Raw genomic sequence first — 16,826 nt, forward strand, 5'->3', positions numbered from 1 at the left:
CAGAAGTTACAGATGAGTTCCCATACATAATGCCATAGGCAATCCTGACCACACATTTAATTAAAAGAAGGAAAAAAAAAAAAAAAGAAACAAAACTGAGGCAAATTAAAGGAAGGGTGATTAAGAGAAAAAGAGGAACAGAAAGCATGGATTCTTGTACCTCATTAAATAAAAGCTCTGTAGCATTTATCAATATTGATGGGTAAGTACAAAGGATGAAACAAGAGCTTTCTAAAGTAAATAACAACTTATAGAAGAACAAATGGCTGCATATTTGCCTCAAACAAGTTAAAAGCATAAGTAAAGAAGCTACTTATTACAGCAATTGCATTTTTATAACAGTATTCCAGTGGCACAGCACAGGTAAAATGGAAAACCCCATTATTTTAGATGGAGCTCAGTAAGTTTATAAAAAGGAATGATGCAAGTATGGAAGGTATCTTAAGTACCTTCTTAGAGTGTGTGAATGAATGCAAGTATCAGCCTGTTAAATACAAAAGTGTTGCTGTTTTGTTATCTGTACTGATGAACAGAATCCAAAAACTCTACTGGACATCTCTCATTACTATGTATTTATTCCCAGTGAACAAAGAATAATAGTTATACTATAAAACACATAAAAATTTTCTTGAAACTGTTTAAAAAATAACAGAGTAGCACTGTATGATTCTATCCTTGTACTAGTCATTAAAGCTCCTCTTCCCTTATAACTGAAATACTTAATCCAGCAACTATTTTTGTTACCTACCTACATGATCATAATGGATGTGATAAGGACGAAAAGTTACTTCATTTGTACAAGGTAGTATCTAGTCTGCAGAGGAAGACTTATTTTGACCAAGCTGATTAATATAATTATGCTAAACAGAAACAACTAAATAAAAATCAACAAGCACAAATCCCTTCCTCCCCCAACCCAGGCATTGCATTTTAGTTTCTTTCAAGTTTGAAAGAACACAGAGTGTACCTACATTAAAGGTAACATGGATATTAAAACTCATAAAACCATCATCTAGCTTTTTTTAAATGGCCACTCCACAGATTTATGGCAGAATCTCCAAATAAATCTTTTCAAAGGCCATTTCCAAGGAAAACAGTAGTTCTCCAAATGACATTTAGCAATGGAAAATTAACAATGAAGTTATTTACTAAAATTTTAGTATTAAACTAAACATTCTATTAACAACAGCAAAGTTCTTTTAAACTGAGATGAGCGGGAAGCTCCTGCTTCTAGCATTATGTGCAGCTAAAATAATAAAGCCACTGCTGTTCAAAACATTTTTTCAGTGATGAGTTAGGAAGCTCAGGCTGGGCTGGGATAGTTGATAAGCATACTGAAGAAAGAATACCAGCCCTTACTCATTCAAGGCTCTCTGTCCTGTAAAGATCATACATCTTTTACATCTCTTGCCCATGACAGAGTTGTCATCTTCAAGCATACACGTCAACAGCACAGCATGGATAGGAATTTAAGAAGAGTAGGTTTATTCTTGGATTTAGTACAATAAAAACTAAGGCTAACAAGTTTGGAAGAGGGAAGTGAGCGCCAGCTTACAACGGCCAGGGTGGAGGAATGCCAAATGCATAGTTTCATTACAGAATTCTTTATTGAAAGTACAAACAAGAATCAATTTTTTCAAAGATGTAGAAGACATGCTCTGCAACTCTAAGCAAACCTCAAGCATCAAATGCCACTAAAGAAATATATATACACTCACATGACCCTCTTGGATGCACTAATACTACATTTCCCAAAATTACTATAGCCAAATATTAAGAAAAAATACTTTTTACTGTTTGACTATATTTTCTGTTACCGTCAACTACCCTCAGTTAGGTGCAATTACTTCCCTCTACCACGTGAAGAAAAATATCTTCAATCACAAAAATTTAGAGTAGAAGAAAAGAAGAATCCAAAATACCAGCACTTGCTTTCGTTGGTTCTAGCAGGACAGATTTATACCTAACAAATTATTTTAATACAACAGTTAAAAATATCAGTAGCACGTAACAAAACTGTTTCATTTGCTGAGTTAAGCACTTTCATAAAAGCTTTGTCATCAGCTACACCTGTTCTAGTTAAATTCCCTGACTCTTGGAACTGATACTCATGCACTTCAGAAAATTTTGCCCCAAATTGGTAAAAAGTGACGGAAAAAGTCACTGTTTTATCATGACCAACAATAAGAAGCCATGCAATTCTGGCAGGATAAGAGCTGGTCCATAAGGTAGTACCCTTTGGTGATGAAAACTTATTATGATAACAGGTGTGCTACAGTCTGTAGCTGGAAAGAAAAAGCTTTCAAGGAAAACAGAAAGCTGAAAAGGTTAGTCAAATTCAAGCTGGAAGCAAAAATACATGTACATACAGAACAGAAGGATACAGATATAACTAAGAAGAGAAATGAAAAACTGAAAGTGAAAAGCTGAAAGCCAAATTCTTAAGCTTTACAGTAGAGAGACTGAAATAAATACCTAGAAGCACAGCTTAAAAGCTCCAAAGGACCTTCACTTATGCCCCTGGGACCTTGGTTATCAACTAGACACAAGATTTAAATAGATGCATATGTACATACAAATGCATGTTTCTGTGCATATGGATTTACAGTCTATGCCTCATAAAGTCGTTAAGGCCACATACACTTCCACTGCATTGCAGCCACATATACAACTTAAGAAATGCTGCATTTCTTTAGTGCATCTGCTTCCATGCCATAAGGAGCTCGTTCACACATGCCACACTCAGAAAGGGCCCCATGAACGAACACCTCCCTGATACCAGGAAATACAGAGTCAAAAGAGGCATTGTCCCTGGTGATCAAATTATCATCCTTCAGATGTTAATTTGCCCTTGAATGGTTGTAAAAAAAAAAAAAAAAGAAACAAAAATCAAAATCAAAAAAGGTTGAGGGACTCAAATGCACTTTAAAGCAATCTTGAAAATATAAAACACTTCAAAGTATCAAGTGCACAAAAAACAAGGTAAAAAATGACAATCCTATTTGAAAATTATTAAAAGGAATACTTCCAAGTTTCTAAATCAAATATTTTATCACAAACCAAAAACTAAAAAAAAAAACAAAAAAACCAAACCAAACAAACAAACAATCTGCCCAGTCAGTACCTTGGGTTTAGTCTCCAGTATTCTAACTGCCTGGTTAAACCAGCACATTCCAGAAGAGAGTTATTTTAGGCTTTTTTTTTTTTTTTTTCCATTTCTGAATGTTCACAGAGGTTAGTTTACTAAAGGTAAAACTTCAACCAATGTGGAAAATGACTGTGGAAAAAGTGTCTCAAAAGCATTAAATACAAAGTAAGTGAAAAGGTAACCTTCCCTTTCCTAGGTTCATTTCAAGACTAACTCATACATAAAACAGCATTCAAGAAGACTATCAGTTACCAGGCTGCTTAACCTCCTCCAGAATTTCCTAAAATTATACCTCTAGTTCAAGAAGTTCTTTGTTTCCTAAAGTATATGCATGCTTTAAAACAATTCTTAAAAACAGGCCAAAAATCTTTTTGTAGTGTGATACCCAGGAAGACAAAAATACTGCACCTGGGGTGGAACTACACATTTACTTACTGCCCCATTCCAAATATGTACTAAAGAGTAACCAACCTGTGCGCTCATCTTGAGCTAAAATCATTAGCCAGCACTAGACAGATGGAATAAACTACTCATAGCATAGCAGTTCCTGCTACACTTTAAGTAATATATGTATCCTTTGAATAGTTCATGGTAAATTATGACATCAAGTAACTAAATAAAAGCGAATTTTAGAGAATGTGTTACCAACAGCAAATACTGACAATGACTTAATACATACCTTCTCACATAAGAACTGAAAATAGGTGGAAATCAGTTTGGTAATGAGAACCACAGAATAAATTAAGTCCGCAGACCTAAAATGATCCAGCTACACTTTATACCTGTTTGTCTACTTGCAGAAAACTCCCAAGAAACATACAGAACTGGAACAGTAGCTTGAAAGCTTATTCTTCTAAAAAAAGAAACATATCCTATTTTTGATACCTAATGAAATACCACAGTAAATAAAAGTACATTTAATTAGCACTTATTTCAAATAATTCCTGTAACTCTCCTTGTTTACAACTTCCAGCTTCTCTCTTTGTGAGCATTTTCTACTTCAGCAGAAGTGCATCTTTTGATCTCATCAAAAGATGTGAGGTTGGAAAGTGAAAGTCAGGAAAAAGTTATGTCTAGGAGATTTTCTAAGTCAGGACAAAAGGAGGTACAAAGACCAGCCCAGAAGTAACAAACCCCATCAACTCAGGGGGTTGGGAGGGAGTAGGAGGAAGCAACCTGTGAACTCTCAGTGTCTCTGAGAAGACTATACACACTTTGAGCAACTCTATACTATTTGATTTACCTGGTAATCTGCAACAAACACTTCATCTTCAAAAAGGCTCAAGCAGGACTGTTTAACAAAACTGTCAAAGTATGACCAATAACCATAACCAAATCTGTATGCATGAAAGGGAAATTTGCTTCAGAACACCTAGGAAAGATAAAATTTTGAAAATAAAAATAATTCTGGGAATACCTATAGAAACTAATGCTTCTCATGTGGTTTGGTTTACTTGATTTTAAGGTAAAGGTAAAATAGAAAACTATTTCAAGGCAAAAAATAAAAACATCAGGGTTTCATTGTGCTTTGTTTCATGGATTCACTTAACTGTTTTAGGGTCCAACAGTGCTTTAAGTTCTTCATCTGCAAGTCTCTTTAAAAATCAAGCTTATTCCTTGTATAATGTGACAGGCACTGTCAAGAGTGATGATGTGATGGGTTTAAATGAGATGGACTCTTACAATAGTTGTGCCACAATTGCGTCATCTCATGTCAAACACTATTTTTAAACACACTTGAACAGCTAGCCTTCTGCACTAGACTTCTACATCTATGGAAATACCACCTCCAATACACCAATTGCACAAAAGTCTTGAGAAAACATTTCCAACAAAATGAGAGCAAACATGAGAAAAAAGTTGACCATGTTTAGGTTTAATTTTCCGTATATATTGAGAGATGGCTCCGGATACCCATATGCAGAACTAAAGACATATTTTTAATCATTTAAGAACCTTTCCTAATGTTTTTCTTTTGCTTGTCTGTGGGATGCTTTGGTAGTTCAAATAAGAGCTTATTCTTAAACAGGAAAACCTTTGAAATACTTGCTTTAAGAATGCACAAACATTCAAAATGGACAGGAAAACTGTTAGCTAGCCCAAATAGTCCTGCACATAAATAGCTGCTGGCATCACAGAAGAAAACAGATTAAAAGGAAGGTGTATCCATGATTTCTTCACATCGTGGACATGAAAACACACCCCCCAGAGTCCTCCAGCACCTTGGTAATTCAGCACCAGGAGTCTGAATTACACAGCTGTCATACTCCAAAAAGGCACGAGCAGTATTTCCTCTTGGGGCACAGCAGGAAAGACAGAACACCCAATCTGCAAACAAGCCAGGAACCTAAGAGAAGCTAACTCTCAACAAGGCTGAGAAACAGCCCCCTTAGCTCTTGGGTCCACAGCTAAGATGCTATCATACAGTGGACCACAGCCGTGGGCTTGCGTGTGCTGGCACACACCTCCACAGTAGCTGTGGGAATAGCGTCTGAATCCTTCTCCATAAAGACCCCCAGAAAAGGTATCTCCAACTCTTGCAGTCCTGCCGAGCCATGTGGGGAAATGCTTAAGACCCTTAATAACATCCAAGTACCAGGGACGACTGTTTTTTCACCATGAACTTCCTCAACTCACAGCCAAGCTGATCTTGCAGGATCAAGAAGGGCCAAGATGACAGGGAGTCCCCAGGGTGAATGCGAGGGAGGCAGCACCCCCAGGCAGTCTCCCCAAATTCCCCAGGTAAAAGAGCAAATGAATGACAGGAGGTTACTTGAAAAGCCAGAGAAAGAGCAGAGTCTCCACAGCACAACAAGCGCAGGCAGCTCAGATGAGGACCAGACAGAGCCACACAGGGCAAGAGTAATGACCCAATTTTAGCACCACGGTTATAGCAACAGGATATGCATTTAATGATTTGCATTTTATTCAGTATCATGTACACACAGAAACACTATACTACAACGGCATGGAAATATAAGTCACTTTTCTAACCAGGTGAGAATCACATTAAAGTAAAAAAGTTTGATAACTACCTTTAGCATTACTGTAATCAGATAGCTATTAATAACAAATGGTTAAGAGAGCACATATGCAATCCTGTATCAGTAATTGGCCATTTATGCAAATAGTTCTGAGCCTCTGTGATCATCTCATTCCTCTCCATATACCCTCAGAGACCCCTGCTACAGTCTTAATTACGCACTCTTTCATGCCTTTCTATTCTAGGACACTGACAGCTCTCTCTGTGCTTTTTAAAAATGATGCTACATTTATGTAACTACCCAACGAAGCTGCCCAAAACCAATAGCTTAAGTGAGGGTGGGTACTGCTACTTCAGGATCAATCATTCCAGAATCCAAATGAGCAAAATACCATCTTATCATCATCAAAGGCAAATACACCTCTAATGCTTCTGTTTGGTGTAGTGTTCAACCCAAAGCTTGAGTTGTGACCCACCAACACCTTCACCAAAGAGAGAGTCAAAGCCTTGAATGAAAAATTAAAATATATCTGGAAGGAAAACTGACATTAAAAAGGAGAAGATAAGGTATTTTTAGAGAAAGCCAGAAGATGGCTTACAAAAGGTTCCAGCACCTCAGGAGACAGTCACAATACCAGTGCACTGCAAAGGGAAGCTTTTTGAGCATGCCGTTTGATCCAAATAGGCAATTTTGCAGGATATTTACTGTAACATTTACTGTTACTACTGGGAATCAACAACAAGTAGGATATTAGAGATCTGCATTATTAAAAAAATGTTATAGTAATGAGACTGTATACTATGGTCATCATAGAACTTTGTAAAAGGAAAAAAACAATAGGAAAACAATCATTAATGTGGACTGCTTGTATGTACAAAGTACAGTATTTTCTTTCGAAATCAATGTACACATTACCAAAAGATCAAAAGTATATGGGGTGGTTTTTATTAATGTAGTTTTTTGTATGAATGTAGTTTTTAAGTTTAAAATTAATGTAGAGGGCATTGGACTTGATACTTAATGGTTCCCTTTTAACTTGAGATATTCTATGATATTTTCTCCCACAGAAAGGGAAAAAAAGGCTACACAAATAAAAGCTTTACAAACTTAACATTAGAATATATGTTCCAAATACACTGACAAATTATCTAGAAATCTTTTTATGCTGCATTTGTCATTTTTCATCTTCTGAAGAAAAACATTCTCTGATTGTCAGTATTTATACCCTGACAGTGTTTGATTTCTGCTTGAATTGTTACAGCCACTTAATTCATGCAGTGCATTTTATTTTGTTCTTTTGTTGAACTACACTATTTGATCTGTTATAAACTTAGGTTACAAATTACAAAATGGTCTCCTGAAATCAGAAACATTAAAAAAAAGGGAGGGGGCAGGGAGAATAAAGCAATCAGCCTTTTTTTCCTAATGGTCCTCTATAGTCAAGTCCCTCCTAAACAGCAAAGAGAGGAATAACACAGCATCGCAGTTTTTTAACTACATTTTTGTTGTCAAAGAATAAAACCTGTATGAGTCACTAAAATCAAGCTAATCTTTTCATTCATTTAAAGAAAAACATTTCAAGGCTTCAAAATTAGTGGAAGAGAGAGTGCTAGCTTGAAATATGGATTCTGAAAGCACAAAAGCAAAAGGCCCTTTTTAACCTCTACTATTACTGATTTGGGGAAGCAGAAGGTGCTAACACCTAACAAACCAAAAGGCCTTTTACAGCGATATTTTAGACAAATTTGCCAGGTTTATTACACCTTGATCATTACAGCATCATCAAACCTGCAGGATAAATTAAGATATAGTTGAAAAACATATCAGAACAAGGATGGATCTTCTGTAGAAAATGATCCATCCAAAATACAACACTTCCAGCAGATACTTCCTCATGTAGCAAAGAAATGTACTAGATTTAGGCTGCAGTTCAACCATTGCTTCCAGCCAATTTGAATGTAAGGTGCTGCCAAGAAGGGCGGTTTGACACTTTCCTGCCCCTTCATTCCTGGCTGAACGTGACCACTTCTTTCTTCTGATGCTCATGCTCAGCAAAGCTTTGCCTTAAGTACTGATTCAGCTGAAGAAAACGTTTTTGGTCAGGTTCAGGTTTCAAGTGGATCCTGCCACATCTCCAGCTCACCACAGGGCTGCACAAGTCCTGCAAAACAGGACAGCAACCGAAAAGAGCAACCACTCTTCAAGTATTTATGTCGGCTTAGAGCAACTGTCAAATTGCAGCCTGTGGGCATGTTTTTGTCTCCTCCATTCTGCACAAGTGCCCTGAAAACCCTGTTATTAGATTCACTCTCTCAGCAATCTGATGACTAACTCTTTATTTAAAGTGGAGGAGCTCCATCAGGAGAGACAGAGACTCATCACCTCAGACATAAGTCATTTGCTCAGTGGGAGACGCAGCCTTTAGCCCTGGCTTCAAATCTGGCAGAACAAGAATTAAACTCTAGCAAGCTCCAAGAATAAGAGTGGCTCATTGCAGCCTTGTGCACCTCTTCTTTTCTTATTCATTCTGACAAAAAAAAAAAAACACTGCCAAAAAAAAGTCAACGTTGCAAACCTCTCCTTGCCAGCAAGCATATTATGTCTATAAGCTATCATAGTTTACTAGGTAACTCTAAATGGCAGCAGAATAAAACCTGACAGGCAGCCAGTCCTACCTACACCAGCTGAGCCACCCAGCTGTCACGGTTTAACCCCAGCCAGCACCACCAAAGCCTATCTATCACTCCCCCTCCTCAGCTGGACAAGGGAGAGAAAATATAACAAAAGGCTCATGGGTCGAGATAAGGTCAGGGAGAAATCATTCACCAATTACCATCACGGGCAAAACAGACTCAACTTGGGGAAAATTAACACAGTTTATTGCCAATCAAACCAGAGCAGAGTAATGAGAAATACAACCAAATCTTAAAACACCTTCCCCCCACCCTTCCCTTCTTCCCAGGCACAACTTCACTCCCGAATTCTCTACCTAACTCCCTGCAGTGGCACAGGGGGACAGAGAATGGGGGTTACAGTCAGTTCATCACACGTTGTCTCCACCACTTCATCCTCCTCAGGGGCAGGACTCCTCACACTCTTCCCGTGCTCCAGCATGGGGTCCCTCCCACTGGAGACAGCTCTCCACGAACTTCTCCAACGTGGGTCCTTCCCACGGGCTGCAGTTCTTCACAAACTGCTCCAGCATGGGTCCCTTCCACAGGTTGCAGTCCTTCAGGTACAGACTGCTCCAGCATGGGTGCCTTGTGGGGTCACAAGTCCTGCCAGAAAACATGCTCCAGCGTGGGCTTCTCTCTCCATGGGTCCACACGTCCTGCCAGAAGCCTGCTCCAGCGCGGGGTTCCCACAGGGTCACAGCCTCCTTTGGGCACCCACCTGCTCCGGCGTGGGGTCCTCCACAGGCTGCAGGTGGATATCTGCTCCACCATGGACCTCCATGGGCTGCAGGGGGACAGCCTGCCTCACCATGGTCTTCCCCACGGGCTGCAGGGGAATCTCTGCTCCAGCGCCTGGAGCACCTCTTCCCCCTCCTTCTTCACTGACCTTGGTGTCTGCAGGGTTGTTTGTCTTACATGTTCTCACTCCTCTCTCTCCTGACTGCTGCTGATGTTACACAGGGGTTTTTTCCCCCTTCTTAAATCTGTTCTCCCAGAGGCACTACCACTGTCGCTGATGGGCTGGGCCTTGGCCAGTGGCAGGTCCGACTTGGAGCTGGCTGGCCTTGGCTCTGTCAGACATAGTGGAAGCTTCTAGCAGCTTCTCATAGGAGCCACCCTTGTAGTCCCCCACCTACCAAAACCTTGCCATGCAAACCCAATACACTAGCAAAGATCAAGCATTTCAGGTTTTCTCTTGAACTCTTTGATTTCTTTCATCCTCACCAAAAAGAGACCTTCCCATCCAGTTCTTAGAAAATAAATCTAGTAAAAAAATGATGCAACAGTAATTCAACTCTTCTACAGCTTTTCTGCTTCTATGAATTTTAATGGAATTGTTTCCAGTTTATATTAGTCTTCAGCAACACATACAAAATACAAATTAGGCATCTTCCCAAAAGCTACAAAGTTCAAAAAAATCTTGCAGCTCAGCAGCACTCAGTTTAATGTTTATATACAACAAGAGCACTTCATGACAAAAGTGCAACTGGCTATGCAGAAAGTCCTGGCCCCAATCTTACATTTTGCACAAGTGTATCTGAGGGAATAATTCCCCTTCTAGCACACAAAGAGTGTTGCTGATCTAAGGCAGGAATGAAAAAGCATAGAGCAACACTTTCAGTGCCCTGGGAAAAAAGTCACCTTTGTCACCAACTAATTTACCAACCCGCAACACGCCAATCTGTTCAGGTGCAGTATCAGGTTTGAAACAACCAGCTACACAACACAAACTATGCCAAAGCACAAATACAACTCCACTCTCTCCAGACACCCTATTTCGCTTCTTCCCTTCCACACAGATTTAACAGTGGGGTAGCATCCTAAGCAGCTTTGTCTTAATCATCTGCATCTTCTGGAGCATCTCCTGTACCAGCAACGGGGTCAAAGATTCTTCTAACTAATGGAAAATACTGGTCAGAAATGAGCAGCTGCTATTGCAGTGCCTAACAGTTTTTTCTTTTTCCATTCTTTACTATACAGACCTAGGGCATTCAAGAGCAACTCACAGTCAAGAATGGTGTCACTCTATTCCAGATCCCATAAACACACATGATTTTTCCAAAAAGTTTATGTTTTCAGGCCCCAATCCTACCCTGAAAAGCTATGCTTCTGGGCAGTCACATAACTCAGTCTCCAAAACTGCAGAAAGTAAACATATTTTTTTGCTCTATACCACTTACGCTCAGTGCCTGGAGCCAAAATCTCCTGACATTCAACATCAAAATAAATTATAACCATAGTGATAATGTTATCTGTTATCAGTTTTCTTTCCTTCCCCAGATTTCTTCCCAAGAAGACAAACTAGAAAAACAAAACCAAAACCCCTTCCAAGATACGACTGTCAAGACAGAATCATAATTCTGCTATCTGATACAGATCAGCAGGCATCACATGCCCATAAGGATTTGCAAACGACCTTGTACAGACACAGCCCAAACACTTCAGAGTGTAAGATTAAGCTGCCAACGTATTGTGCAGTTTGGAAGTCTGATTAAGAACCACTAGTCCTACATCGATATCCATCTGCACAGTAAGTGCCTTCCCTGCTCTACCAGTGCAATGGCTGTATTATTTTACATTGGCATTTACAACATTTGTTGAAATAGTCTCTAAAAGCACCCTTCTATTGTGAAATAAAGGATAAGATTTCCACATCTAAGATTTCTACCTAATTAGTATCAACTAGTCAATATTTATTTTCGTTCACCTGTTTACATGCACTGTAGCCTACCAAACCCATTTTTAAAATGTCCACCTTTCCCTGGGCCACTCAGAAAAACACAAATCCACAAAATTAATTATTTTTCCTGTCCTTTTGCCGTTAATAGCACATCACCTCTTTCAGTGACCCATTTAAATGATTTTTCCTGCTTAACAAGGGAGTGCCACAAGGGCAAGCATATATTAATATTAAAGAACTGGTGAAAATAACTAAAATCACATTCATCATATTAACTATCACCCTTCACCCATTCTGGCAGTTGCCTGCTTAGTCTATTTTTATCTACAAAGATAGTCTTGCCACTAACCACAGTATTTCCAAAGAAATAGGCCTAAATTTTAGTTACGGCACTGCAAATGAACTTTCTGGGTATTGCAACACATCTTTGTTACTTTAGAAAATGTTACTACTGAATTAAGTCATTTGCTCCTAAAATGACTTCAGCATAGGAAGATTTGTTACATTGCATGTGTCCTTAATAGATTTTAACAGTGTTTTACACTAAGAAAAACACTGTCAAAAGCATATGGTAGACAAAGGCAGTGTAACAAATTTCATTTCTGTACAAGAAAAAAAACCCCACAACTCCCATTTCTGCTTTTGCCAGTAACGAATTCCATTAAAATACATCTGAGTAATCAAGAAAATACAGGCAATTCTTCTTCAAATACCACAACATATTTTAAGAAACTGCAATGCAGAACAAACAGATATGTCACACACTTATCCAAAAATAAGTTCTTAAAAAGACCCAACCTGAACAGCATACGTCCAATACAGCAGCATCCTGTCACGGATTATATGCAGAAAGCCTCAAGGTAATGCTTTAGCAATTTACAGCATAGCAATACTTAGAACATGGCTGCAGTAACTGTCACCAATGAAAATTGAAAGACACAAGTAGAAATAAACATGCTTGCAGCAACATGCCATGAATGTTTTCCTCTCTTTTTTCATTACAGTCTGCGGTTTACATTCTGATGCATGCGTTAAAACATAATCATGGTGGAAAGAGATTGCAGATACAGCTACTGAAGTTGCAAGATGTAAAACTCTGTAAACAAACAGCACATTGCAATTTACACCGTCACTTACCTCATATGACCAAACACACTGAGTTCCTCCAAACCTTCGGACACACCTGCCCACCTCCACGTCCTCATGAGTGGTGTACATTTCTCGAAGGCATTCACCTATATGTGGCACCATCCTCCTGAGAACCTCCCGGCTGAAGATCATTCCCGGCCCACCCATGCAGAAATTCTCTCCAGGCTCCAGCCCAAGTTTTCCGAGTTCTTCAATATTACCCAGACCTGTCTGTCCCAAATACAGAGGCTTACTGCTGTTCAGTGAGCGAAGAAACTCCTCCAATTTTTCACCTGAAAAAGAGAAAAGATTACCGTTATTTCTCTGCCTAGTCTGCCAGCCATCTCTTTTTCTGTACCTCGAGGTTTTTTAAAAATGTAACACGCACCTGAGACAGTCACAGGAAATCACTTCCAAAGCAGTGTCCTATACCCAACTGAAAATATCCTTGGACAAGTTTACTTTTCACAGACAACTGTGTTTATTATTATTAATTAACATTACAATGACATTTTCATGCAGCCAAAAGCCAGAATATGACCAAAACTTAATTTTACCAGTAAACCTTGTTCTGTTCAACCAATACTGATGGAAAGCACTCCCTTGCTAGTTTAAGACTCTCTCTAAAGTAGGACAATTTACCAATACAGTTCCAAGCTGGGGAGGAAGAGGAGGAGAAGGGAAATCCCATGTATTATTCTAATAGGATTAATTTTTGAAAAGACCAGGGCAAATCTAACCTAACCAAGACAAATATGTTTGATTACAAAGTAATTGTTGGAACAAGGTAAAACTCAGGCTCCTTCCAAAGTATTTCCAGTGCTACAATGTCTACACACTTTTCCTTCAAACCCCGTACCTATTTCTTTTAAGAAATTGTGATTTCATATTTACTTGAAATTAAAAGTTTCTGGATAGCTTTAACTCCGAAGCTTAGAACCAGTTAAAGACCGGTTCATTACCACTCCAAAAAGGGCCCAAAGAAAACAACTTTCACGCCTGCAGCCAAATATATAAACCTATATACATGCATACGTGTGCAAGTATTTCACAGATGAGTGACAGGTGACAAGCAAGCAGCCCATTAAACGACTCCAACAAAATCGAGTGACAAATAGGGCGGCACACAGTTACCTCCAGTTAACTCTCAACAGTGCGTTCAACAGTGTAAGCACCCAGGACCGCAACCAGTGCCTACGCTTACAACTTCAGCCTCTTTCTTTCCCACGAGCAGGACACTGCACGAGTAAGTCACAGCAGCAACAAGCGCAGAGCAAAAGGAAGCGGGTTGCAGAACAGCATCTTCTAACGGTGCTGGTAAAACTCGCTCGGAAATAGGGCTAGTACTCTGCAGAGAGACACGCTGCGACGGACAACAGCGGCTTTACAAGGAGCCTTTAGAGGCGGCGTTTGCTCAGCCCAAGTGTCAGTGAGCCAGCGGAGAACTTTTACTAGTGCTGAAAGCACCATTCCCGAGGAGCACCGAATCGAAGCCGCCGGGCTGAGGAGCCGCCGCCGGGCTGAGGAGCCGCCGCCGGGCTGAGGAGCCGCCGCCGCCGCGGGGGCTGCCCGGCCGGAGCGGGACGCGGCCGGCGCCGCTCCCCCCCGTCAACCCCCCGCCGCCTGCCCACGGGCGGCGGGTCGAGGCGGGACCGCCACCCTTAGGCTGCCCGGCCGAGCCTAGCGGGACGCGGGGCCGGCACCACCCCGCCGCTCCCCTGCCTACGCCCGGCCCCAGGACCCTCCCCGCCGGCCCACGGCAGAGCCTCGCCCGGCGGGCCGCCGCACCGGGATCCCACGCCCACGCAGGGACCGCTCACCGTGCCCGCCGCGGTCCAACCCGCCGCCTCGGCCCTCCGACGCGCCCCGGACTCTCCGCGGGCGGCCCGGCCCGGCCCGGCCCCGCGGGGGCACCTCGGGGTTCCCACCAGCGCCGGGACGGCACCCCACGCCCCCCCCGCACGTGGGGGCTGGACCAAACCGCCACCGGCGCGCGGGGTGGGTCGAGGCACCCCTTGCGCTCCCCGCGCCCCCGGGCGGGAACCGACTCTCCCTACCCCCCGTGGGACCCCGCCGGGCCCCCAAGGCCAGCGCTCCCCTCCCTCCCTTCCTCACCTTTAATGTAGACGTCGTCGTCCGCCCGCATGAACCACTCGTACTTGTCCAGGTAGTGGTCGTGCATGTACTTGATCATCATGAAGGACTTCTTCTGCGGCGGGTAGGAGTCGTCCACGCCGGGCAGGGCGACGACGGGCAGCGGGGGCAGCCCGGGGGGCGCGGCGGAGCCCTGGCTGGAGAAGAACTCCACGCGGCCCGGCACCGAGGGCGCCCACGTCCGCTGCGCCGCCACCGCCCGGCTGCCCAGGTACTTCTGGGCCGTCATCACCCCCACGTAGAGGAAGTTGCGGGGCTTGGCGCAGCCCGGGGCTGCCCCCCAGTCCCCGCTCCCGTTGTGGCTGCCGCCGGGCCGGCCGCGCCGCTTCTCGGCGCCTTCCTCCTCCTCCTCCGGCTCCCCTTCCCCGCCGGCGGCGGGGCTGGAGACCGTGCCCTCCTCCGCCGCCGGCGGCAGCTCCCAGGGGCTGCTCCTGAAACTCGTGCCGCCCAGCACCGCCGCTGCCTCCGGCGGCGCCTGCTGCCCGCCGGGCGCCGCCGCGCCCGCGGCCGCCCCCGGCCCCGCCGAGCGGCCGTAGTAGGAGCAGAGGCTGGCGCCGCGCCTCTTCTTGTCGCTCAGCTCGGCCACTTTGGGGGCGATGAGCCAGGAGGCGGCGGTGAAGCCCAGCACCAGCCCCAGCACCACGCTTAGCCAGGGTCTCCGGGACCGCGCTGCCATGGCGCGGGCGGGGCGGCTGTCGGAGCGCCGCCGCCGGTGTCCCCCCGCCGCCTCCCGCAGGAGGCGACCCCCGTCCCGCGGCGGACCCGGGCGCGGCGACTCCCGGCGCGGCTCCCTGCCTCGCCGCGACGGCCCGGGCGGCTGCGCTGCTCCCGAGTCAAACTTCTCCGGGCGGGAGGGCGGCGGCGAGGACGGCGGAGCACTAGCGGCGGCCCCGCCGCTCCGCTGGCACCTTGTCACCGCGGCGGCTGGTCCCTCCCCGCCCCTCCCACCGCTCAGCCTCCTCCACACGGCGGCGGCGGCGGCCCCCGCTCCCGCTCCGCGCTCGCCGCTCAGCCGGCTTCCTCCGCGGCTTCCGAGCGCCTCACCCCGGAGGGCGCCGCCGCCAGTCCCCGCGCCGCGCCGGGGAAGTGCCGGCCGCCGCCGCCGCTCCGGAAGGAAACGATTTTTTTAGGTGCCGCTCGCGGATCCCCCGCGCCGCGGCCCCGCCGCCCCCCGGCGCCCCCCTCCGCCGGCCGGAGCCGGGACCGGGACTGGGGCCGGGAGCTGGGCCGGGGCCGGGGCCGGGGCCGGGGCCGGGGCCAGCCGGGCAGTGGGGCGGGGGTGCCCCCGGGCGCGCACCGGTGCGCCCCGCTCCCGCCGCCGCCGCCGCGTCGGGAGAGGCCGGGGGCTGATCGGCGGCCGCAGGCAGCTTCGCTTCGCCCGAGGGCGGCCACCGGACGCCGGATAGCACCGTCCTGCGCTGGTCTCTCATCCAAAGGCTGGGCACGGAAAGGGATGTAGTTTCAGGAGGAGGGAAGCCGTCTGCTCTGCCCCTGCGCTACCCACTGCTCCCCGGCCCCGAACGGTTAACAGCTTTCCAGCCGAGAAGCGTAGCCCTTCCTGACCGCGTCTTTTTCCTGCGGCGTGTATGCCCGCAGCCTGGGTATATTGTTACTGTCGCGAGCTGCTAGGTTAGGTGCTGGGGCGTTGCCTCCTCATCCTGCCGACCTTAAGGTGACTGCACGGTCCACAGCCCAGGATGGCCGACAACAGGAATTAATCATACAGGCCGCTGTGCCTGCAGGGACAGCTTCAATTCTGAAGTTTCAGATCTCCCTCATACCCTCCAGACTGATATGCATCCCTAAGTTAATTGTGCAAGATGCTCATCTCCAGCAAAAGCCATAAATTGTTCCTCACATCCATTTGTCATTTCACTGAAACGCATCCAAGTTACTGAAGATCCAGTAGCATATGTTCAGTCGTTTGTCAGCAAACCCACCCATTTTTGTAGCTAAGTCTATGGTATTGTCTATCACTTCACGCGACTTTTATCAATTGCCAGGTGCATATGTCAAGGCGAGAGGAAAAGTATGGAAGCTGGTATTGTGTGATGCTA

At 44.8% G+C, this 16,826-nt stretch overlaps 1 protein-coding gene across 1 annotated transcript in view; it reads right to left on the bottom strand.

Moving 5' to 3' along the window:
- Positions 1-15,827, bottom strand: part of CHSY3 (chondroitin sulfate synthase 3) — a 172,965-nt gene extending 157,138 nt beyond the window's left edge. Inside the window, exons 1-2 of the mRNA XM_069776921.1 lie at positions 14,731-15,827; positions 12,625-12,908 (exon numbers count right to left, since the gene is read on the bottom strand). Coding sequence (XP_069633022.1) covers positions 12,625-12,908; positions 14,731-15,445 — 999 coding nt within the window. The 5' untranslated portion in view covers positions 15,446-15,827. The remainder of the gene's footprint in view (positions 1-12,624; positions 12,909-14,730) is intronic.
- Positions 15,828-16,826: the final 999 nt, after the last annotated feature.

The sequence above is a fragment of the Haliaeetus albicilla genome, chromosome Z, assembly GCF_947461875.1.
Source record: "Haliaeetus albicilla chromosome Z, bHalAlb1.1, whole genome shotgun sequence".
Classification (NCBI taxonomy): domain Eukaryota; kingdom Metazoa; phylum Chordata; class Aves; order Accipitriformes; family Accipitridae; genus Haliaeetus; species Haliaeetus albicilla.